At 53.4% G+C, this 9,131-nt stretch overlaps 1 protein-coding gene across 1 annotated transcript in view; it reads left to right on the forward strand.

Annotated features, from left to right (window-relative positions):
• Positions 1-7,027, forward strand: part of ENO2 (enolase 2) — a 9,628-nt gene extending 2,601 nt beyond the window's left edge. The window contains exons 2-13 of the mRNA XM_017732013.1: positions 421-512; positions 1,437-1,532; positions 1,818-1,876; positions 2,869-2,938; positions 3,104-3,237; positions 3,943-4,165; positions 4,616-4,813; positions 4,942-5,143; positions 5,345-5,453; positions 5,590-5,648; positions 5,985-6,043; positions 6,117-7,027. Coding sequence (XP_017587502.1) covers positions 428-512; positions 1,437-1,532; positions 1,818-1,876; positions 2,869-2,938; positions 3,104-3,237; positions 3,943-4,165; positions 4,616-4,813; positions 4,942-5,143; positions 5,345-5,453; positions 5,590-5,648; positions 5,985-6,043; positions 6,117-6,127 — 1,305 coding nt within the window. The 5' untranslated portion in view covers positions 421-427 and the 3' untranslated portion in view covers positions 6,128-7,027. The remainder of the gene's footprint in view (positions 1-420; positions 513-1,436; positions 1,533-1,817; positions 1,877-2,868; positions 2,939-3,103; positions 3,238-3,942; positions 4,166-4,615; positions 4,814-4,941; positions 5,144-5,344; positions 5,454-5,589; positions 5,649-5,984; positions 6,044-6,116) is intronic.
• The last annotated feature ends 2,104 nt before the right edge of the window (positions 7,028-9,131 follow it).

Raw genomic sequence — 9,131 nt, forward strand, 5'->3', positions numbered from 1 at the left:
AGGAGATGCCAGGAGCTGGTGCCCCGTCCTTGACGCCAGAGCCAGGGGCACCTCCCCGCTGCGCCAGCTGATCCCTCCCTGTCTGCTGCCCGTGGCACCCTCCCCATCCCTGCCATCCAGGCTCATATTGGGTGCTCTGCCGTGACGCAGGGAGAGAGGCAGAGAGAGCTCCCAGTTTGTCATCTGCAGCAGAGGGACAGAGTAAATTCAAATAGATAGCCAGTTCCTGGGAAAATGTTTGTAGATTCCTGTAGTCTGGGTGAATTTCTAAATTTCCTGGGGCAAATAGTTTTAGCCCAAATTTCTAAGCTCAGTTTTCCTTTAATTTCCTTCTCTCTGTCAGTCTAGACATAGTAGGGGTGAGCACCACATCCTGGAGCCTCTCAGAGCTGAACATATCCTGTCCTCTTCTCTCCACAGACTCACCATGGCAGTCGAGAGGATCCATGCCCGCGAGATCCTGGACTCCCGTGGGAACCCCACTGTTGAGGTGGACCTGTACACACACAAAGGTATGAGGCTGAGGATGATGAAAGACGGAGGGAAAGCCCTGCCCACCGCAGCAGAGCTGGTGCTGTGCAGCAGCCTGGCATGCCGAGAGCATGGAGGGTCCTCACTGGTGAACCCCCAGCAGACAGCAAGCCAGGGGAAGAGGCAGAGACCAAAGCTCTGCTCATGGCTCTGCTTGTGCCTGTGCTCAGCAGCTCTGCACATGTGCCAGGCAAATCACGACAAGACAGCTGGCTGTCCTGTATGTGACCTGAGCCATGCACCTGCTCGTAGCAGGGATGGAAGGTTTTTTTATCATAAATATTTATGCACCTTCTCATCATCCCCCTGCTGCAGCTGTGCTTTTAGTCCTGGGGCACAGTGGAAGTTTGGTAGCACATCCATGGCTGTGCTCATGGTAGGGGTAAAGCTCTGTCCCTGAGATCTCTGTGCAGGTGTGTCCATGCATGGGTCTCAACTGGAAGAGCTGCATTTGCACTGGGCCCAAAACTACTTGGGCTGAGGGACGAGGAGCAGTGAGAGGCCAGAGCAGGCATCCAACCATTGTCTTCCTTCTTCAGTGAGGCAGAAACCTCAGTCTGAGGGGGAGGAAGCTGAGGGTGGCTTTGAGTCAGGCTGCCTCTGGAACCAGGAGGAGGGCTGAGGAACCTGACTCCCACTCGTCATACACAGTTCTGGGATCAGTGCAAATCTCTGGGTGCCTGACATCCAGGTTCCTCAGTCTGGAAGCCCTGGGTGCATTTATTTCTGCCACTGAGGTGCTCCACCTCTGAGAAGACCAGCCACGAGCAGCCAGCCAGTGGGGCCATCCATTTGCACAAGCAGCTGCTGCATCCTTCCCTGTGAAAGCAGGGCAGAAGCAGGTGCATGAGGGTTTTTCCTCTTCACCCTCTGCTTGTCTCACACCTCGTTTTGCTGTTTCCCAGGCATGTTTCGTGCAGCCGTCCCCAGTGGAGCGTCCACTGGTATCTATGAAGCGCTGGAGCTGCGAGACAATGACAAGTCACGTTTCCTTGGAAAAGGTGGGGAGATGCCTGCTCCACAGCTCATCCTCGGGGCTGCCTGTGTGTGGGGCTCTGCTGGAGGGTACTGCCCATCCATCAGTGTGACACGGATGTGTCCCACTGCACTCAGCAAGACCACAGAGGCACAGACCTAGTGTAAAGTGAAAGATCAGGCCTCGATCTTCCCTTGCTGTCTCCCTCTCTCAGTCTCTCTATCCGTCCTCTCCCTTCCTCTTTCCACTCCTCTCTGCCTCACTCTCTGTCTCTCTCTCTCTTTCTTTCTCTGCCTCTTCCCTTCTTTAGGGGTCCTGCAGGCCGTGGATCATATCAACAGCACTGTCGCCCCAGCTCTCGTGGGCTCTGTAAGGATTTCTCTTTGTTCTCCCTTGTCCAACGCTTACTCTGGTCCATCTCTGTCCCCTGATCTCTGTCTCTGCCTCTCTTCATCTCACTGGGTTGACAGACATAGCGATGCTCTCTGTGAACCTGGGCACACCCCTCCTGCCCTCCATGCCTGTGTGTGTCCACAGCAATCTTTTCTCTGGGAGGAAAGGATTTAATGCTTCCTGGTCCACCGCAGCATCTGTGCAGCCTAACTAGTCCCCCCGGGTGCTCCCTGTAGAGCTCACTCCCTCTTTCAGCTGTGCTCCCCCTCAAGCACTGAATCACATCCACATGTCTGTGGCCTCATCCTGGTGTGGTGAGCAATGGTTGTATCGTGCAGGGTCTGGCACAGCCTTGCAGAGCAGTGGTGTCACGTCTGCAGCCTGTTTACCCCTGAAGACCTGGAGCCTGCTTTGAGGAGAGCTGAGCTGAAGCCACATATTACACGCCATGTAGCCATGGTTGGCTCTGGCCGAGAGCCCAGTTCTCTCCACCCCTGAAAAATACCCAACCTGGTGGAGGGCTGCCTGTGTTGGGTCTAATCTTGCTCTCCACCTCCCTCATGGGGATGGCTCCATCCAGTCTACATTCGCTTGCTTGAGGTTGAACATGTTCTGTTGTTCTGCCTAGCTTCTGTGTGGCCACAGCACCACAAAGCTCCCTGGAAGCTGCCAAAAGGCTGGGTAATTCCCCAAGGGAGTCCTGTGTCCCCAGTAAAGCGTGGCCTTGCCTGGGCTGCAGGGCTCCACCGTGGGTATATCTACACTGCACTGCAGCAACACCATCGTGGTTACCTGACCTGACTAAATACCAAGGCAGCAGTTTCCAGAGCTTTGTGTGTATATGTTCCTCCACAAGCTGAAAAGGTCCTTGTACCCCCCAGCTTCTCCATCAACACCTGCTTTCCCGCACACCAGAGCCAGCAGCTATTCCAATCATCCCCTTCTCAGGAACTATTTCTTTCTTGCAGGGCCTCTCTGTTGTGGATCAAGAGAAGATAGACAATCTGATGCTTGAGATGGATGGCACAGAGAACAAATGTAATTCCTCCCTCTTTTTGGCTGGGAAGTTATGAGCGTGGGAGGCTGCAGGGCTAGAGCAGGGGGCACTGTCAGAGCTGTGGTGAGCCCAAGCCTGAGCTGGCAAGGGCACCCACTGGGCAGGATATTTCCACCTGAAATGTTGATCTCCTCCTTTGCCCACAGCCAAGTTTGGTGCCAACGCTATCCTGGGAGTTTCGCTGGCCGTGTGCAAGGCAGGAGCTGCGGAGAAGGATGTGCCCCTGTACCGGCACATCGCTGACCTGGCCGGCAACTCTGACCTCATCCTTCCTGTGCCAGTAAGACTCCTCTGTCCTTGACATCTGCCTTCAGAAAGTCCAAAAGAGTGGTATTTCCAAAAGAAATTTCAAAGGTTTTAGGAGGTAGATAAGGAAGGGATATGGGACTGAAACATCAGCTGAGTGCACTGCACTTGTCAGGGAAGCAAACCAAGGCCTGAGATTTGTCAAGTTTCAATTGGAAGAAAGGAACCTGAGGAGGATACAGCAGAGGTTGTGGTGGGGGCTGATTGAGGATCTCATTCTTAGCACAGGAACCAGAGAGCATCATGCAAACCCTCTGGAGCACAGTTCAGAACAAGGGCATATGGGTCTTCACACCAGGGGAAGCTGCCTTGAGAAACTCTTTCACAAAGGATGTTGTGGATGCTAAAATTTTCTCAGGGTCAAGAAAAAAGGTCCTGGAAGAGAGACTTACAGCATTGTTGATAAACACGTACAGGTTAACACCGCATAGATAAACACACATAGCTCAGGAGATCTCTGAGAGGGAAACAGGTGGGAAAATCCTCTCCAACCATCTGCTTTGAGCCACTACGGGAAGGAAGACTCCAGGCTTATGTGTCTTTGGTCTGATGGTTGTAGCTAATGTGCTTATGTTACCCTATGGGATGTGGCACGAATGGGAATGGTGACACATCTGAGAGCCACCTCTAAGGGGTGCCAAGACCGGTTCAGCTCTGACTCTCTTATGGACTCTTCCAGGCTTTCAACGTGATCAATGGAGGTTCCCATGCAGGCAACAAACTGGCCATGCAGGAGTTCATGATCCTGCCCGTGGGAGCCGAAAGCTTCCGCGATGCCATGCGCATCGGGGCTGAAGTCTATCACAACCTCAAGAGCGTCATCAAGGAGAAGTATGGCAAAGATGCTACCAATGTGGGTGATGAGGGAGGCTTTGCCCCCAACATCCTGGAAAATAGCGAAGGTGAGAGCCCTACAGAGATGGGGTACCCCTGCCTGGAATGCTATGGGTTCCTACACTCAGCTCACAGCATTCCCCAGACTGATTCAAAAGATGATGCCTCAGTGTCACTGACCTCCTGTATTAGGAGTGTTTCTAAGCTCCCTCTCCTTGGGGTGGCCTCGATCTGTCACAGCCTCTCCATACAAACCTTTTATGCATGTGCACGCTTTTACGAGGCCTTCCACAAACTTGTCTTTGAGCTGTGGGATTGCATTTTAATTCCTCCTTGTCCTTTTGGACACAGCCTCTACAGCTCCTTGGCATGTTTCTGTTGCGCTCTGGGCTCCCTTCTACCTCTCCATCATACCACCAGACTCTTAGTGGCTCTAGGGACCTCTCCAGGGGAGGATCCCACCAAAAGGCAGAGCTCTCTGCATGGGCTGACTCTCCTGACTGCAATTCTCCTCTCAGCTCTGGAGCTGCTCAAGGAAGCTATTGACAAGGCAGGCTACACGGACAAGATTGTCATTGGTATGGATGTGGCAGCCTCCGAGTTCTACCGTGATGGCAAATACGACCTGGACTTCAAGTCCCCAGATGACCCAAGCCGCTACATTTCTGGAGATGAGCTGGGCGACCTCTACCAAAGCTTTGTACGTGATTACCCAGGTGAGCTGCTGTGCAGGGCAGTAGGGAACCAGCACTGGGGCTGCGCACTGACCAGGCACAAACGCTCCGTGTTTTTGGAGTGGGAAGGGAGGCAGCTTTGACTCGTGTCTCTTCTGTTGTCCTTTCAGTGGTCTCCATTGAGGATCCCTTTGACCAAGATGACTGGGAGGCCTGGTCTAAGTTCACTGCTAATGTGGGGATTCAGATAGTGGGAGATGACCTGACAGTGACGAACCCCAAGCGCATCGAGCGAGCTGTTGAGGAGAAAGCCTGCAACTGCCTCCTGCTCAAAGTCAACCAGATTGGATCTGTCACAGAGGCCATCCAAGCGTAAGTCCAGCCCACTGCCCTTGTTGTCCTGTGAATGATGAACCACAGCAAGGTGTCACACTGTGCACTGGGTCAATAGCCTTGTGTCTCTACAAGAGTGTAGGATGCTGGGAGTGGGAGCACAGGGTCCCTGGATCTTACCCTGTGCACGTGGTGGCTATAGGAGTAGGAGCTACTGACTGCATTTCTCACTTCCTGCAGCTGCAAGTTGGCCCAGGAGAATGGATGGGGTGTGATGGTGAGCCACCGATCTGGGGAGACTGAAGATACCTTCATTGCTGATCTGGTTGTAGGACTGTGCACTGGGCAGGTAGGTGAACCCCAGGCCATGCACAGGCTGGAGGAAAGCAAAGGGGTGTCAAAACAGAATCCCCTGCTCTGCCATGGGAAACTGGTACAAATCATAACAGTGTCTTACAGTGTTTGCTTTGGGGAATGCTTTACAGATAAAGACGGGTGCTCCCTGCAGGTCTGAACGCCTGGCTAAATACAACCAGCTCATGAGGTAAGGGGCTCCAGGGATGGGAATGCAGAAGAGAGAACGGGGGAGTGACTAATTGGGTGGGAGAAGCTGAAAGCCCAAGGGTAGACGGGACTCGTGGGTGAAATGCTATAAAGACAAGGCACAGAGATGACAGTAGGATCCCAGGGAGGCCGCTGGGGCAGACCCTTTTCCTCCTCCTTGGTATGAGGGTGCAGCCCTGCAGGCACAGCAGCTGGCAGGAGCTGAGCTCCTTGGGCACACGTCAGCTTCCTCCCGATGGGCTGCCTCTCCGGTGCCCTGGTGCCTCCAATGCTCCCTCACTACAAGGGCCTGATGTGTGCTGTCTCTCTCCGGCAGGATTGAGGAAGAGCTTGGCGATGAAGCACGCTTCGCTGGACACAACTTTCGCAACCCAAGTGTTCTTTTGCAGGATTGAGGAAGAGCTTGGTGATGAAGCACGCTTTGCTGGACACAACTTTCGCAACCCAAGTGTTCTTTGAACATTGTCCCCAGGGCACAGCCACCCTGCTGCTCTTTCCCACCTCACAGACTCTGAACCCCCCTTTCCTTCCACTGCTCCCTTTTTTGCTCTTTCTCCCCACTCTGTCACCTGGTTTCCTCTCACCTCGAAACCCCTCGAGTTCAGGTGTCCCCGGCTAGATGTACCCAGGTGAAGGATGAGAGAGCGGCCTACACCCTGTCCCTTGCTGTGGGGTCATAAGCATTCCTGGATCTAGGCATTGTGTGTCTCTGTTGTTTGTGCAGGGCCACGCCTGGGCCCCTCTGCTCACGTGTCAGACCACGGGAGCATCTGCCCGGTGTGTTCCCTCGTACGCCGAAGCATGTGCGGTGACCATCTGTGCGTCGGCCGGTGTGCTCGGACACTGCCGCTCCTGTAGCTGTGTCCAGCCGAGTGTTGCCAGCGGCTCGCTCTCGTTGTGCATGTGTGTAGGTGTGTGTACGTGTCCTGGCCTACGGCGTCCCTGTGCCCCAGGCGTGTGTCTGCACCGAGCCCCGGTGGGACCCGCGCGTCCCTCGCCTCCGCCCCGGCAGTGTCGTGTTGGGCTGTGCTGTGTTGGGCTGTGCTTGCCGGCAGCTTAGCGTTGAAGTGCACTGCTGTCCCACACCGGGTGTGCGTGTGTGTGCGTGTGTGTGTGTGCTGTCAGTCTCTGGCTCAGCACATAGTACTGTGGGGCAATATATTAAAGCACATCCGTGAACAAACCCATGCTCTCATTTGCTTCTTGTGACCTTTTTCTCTCTGTTCCCTTCCCTCTTGCACCCCTTCACCCTCCCCTCCGCCCACAATGTCTGCTTCACCTTCTGGACAGCCCCTGCTCAGCTGAGCAACAGACAAACTACAGATCCCTAAACTCTATTAAAATGTATTTCACACCTGAGTTGCCTGACTTGGCCTGATGTTTATCTCTAGATGCCAGTGTTTGGGAAATGGGAACGTTTTGCCATCAGAGCAGGAGCTGGTCACACAAAAAGGTAACAAAGCAGAGGGGACTGGCAAGGGGAAGAAAAGGCCCAGCTACCCTCATCTGCTTTCACAGCTTTGTCCCACAGCCAGACTGCTCTGACGGCCACCAGCTGGGAAACACCAGAGGGAAGGCATGTGGGATGACTTGCCCCTGTCGTCTCCACCAAACCATGTTGTAGCTGCTGTGCAGGGATTTTAATCGTGCCTTCCACTGATGTAAAGACCTCAGGGTGGGCCCCCAGTCCACTGGACTCAAGTGATGGTAGACTGCAATGGCAAGTCTTTGAGAGGGAAAAAGCTGATTGTCCTCCCCCAAAAGGGGCTAGTAGAGCAGTGACTAGAGGCGTAGGTGGGGTGTTAGTCTCTCTCAGTTCCATCTGGTTTCACAGGGGCAACTCAGCAGTATTTGGGGAAAGCCGCCCGTGCTCCAGCCGGTGCCCCAGCAGCCTGGGTGCCAGCAAACCTCAGCACTTGCTCAACAAACAGCTTTGTTCTGGACTGACTCCAAGGAAGGAGGGAGGCTGGAGGTGCTACTGTGAGAAATCCAATTGGAGAATAAATGATAAAACTACCTTGCCCACCATTATGTTCAAGTCAGTAGCCCTACTGTGTTCTTGGGCACACTCAGCTCCTGCCCCACTCCCCTACAGGTTTCCAGACCCTTGCTTAACTCTTGTCATTTGTGATGAGCAACGACAAGGGTAAAGACTGAGGTTTCTCAGTAAGTCGCAAGCCCCCTTGACTATATCCTAACGCAGACTCTAAAATCCAACAACAAAACTTTAAAACACTGGCATTTCACTGCTGATCCTTTACTAAATAGCACAGATTAAGGACTAAGTCCAAGAAAGGAAGACAAAGACTTTGGCACACATGCCCAGAACTGAGAAGCGGGTGGGAGGGAGAATGCGAGGGTAGAGACAGGATTGGCTTCCAGGGCATCACCAGTGCACACAACACACATCTCAGTGGCAGGGAATAGCTTGTGCCCCGGCTGCAGGCCGGCTCTCGCCCGTGCTCTCTGGGAGCTGTAGTCCGGGAAGGCTCTGCTCCAGCTTCCCCCGCCTCCGCGTCCCCCTCGGCGGCACCCGGCACCCCGCGGGGTCCTGTGGGCTCCCCCAGCCCTTCCCCACAGTCACGTCTCCCGCAAAAGCGGTTGTGTGCGTGACGGCGCTGTTTTCCTGAAGGAATGTGCATTTTGGGTACAGGCAGTGGGCTGTCTTTTCCTGTTGTACACCTCACTGCTCCTTTGTTTTAGATACTGGGATTTTGTGAACAGTATGGCTACTGCTTAGCAATCGGGGCAGGTTTTTTTTGAAGAATAAAACTTTGTTACCTTTCATTTTCTCAAGAGCATCTCCCCTTAAAACCCATTTGTCGTCTTCTGTACAAGGAAGGCAATTAAGTGCCCGAGGTAGTTGGCGTTGCCTGCACTGTGGGAAGAATTTGTCAGGGAAGGGTTTCTGCCGCTGAGGCGTCATCACGTCCCTGTGTCAGGGAAGGTGTGTGAAAGCCCTGAGGGCTTACGAACACATCGTGAAAGCCCTGAGGGAATGGGGACACATCCCGCCACAGCAGTACCTCACCTTGGTGCCTTTTCTAAATCAAGAGTTCATCACTGTTGGCACGATGTACAGAAGGAGTACGTGATGCTGGCATGTTTGCTTGGGCCACTGCAAATACTTGTCCTGAGCCAGCACATCCTAAGATGCTTATGTTGCTTTCTCTTTGACTCAGTGGCAGAGATTTGGTTGTAGTTTCGTTGTGATAGAAATGTCCAAGCACTCGGCTATTCCCGCACCTGAGGACTCCTGTTGTATAAGCTGATGTCTCCATCAGATTGCTGTGCTGCAATGTGAGTGCAGTCAGAGTATGAATAACAGCACGGGGATGGGCTGGCAATGTGATGCTATCTGTGAATGGGAACGTTTGCTGGATTTGCTTTCTTTTACCTCTCAAATCATACGCTGTTTAGATTACATCTTCAAAGCAATGTTCAACTGTTAAAGGGACAATTT

This window comes from Corvus brachyrhynchos, unplaced genomic scaffold (genome assembly GCF_000691975.1).
Source record: "Corvus brachyrhynchos isolate BGI_N302 unplaced genomic scaffold, ASM69197v1 scaffold3, whole genome shotgun sequence".
Lineage (NCBI taxonomy): Eukaryota > Metazoa > Chordata > Aves > Passeriformes > Corvidae > Corvus > Corvus brachyrhynchos.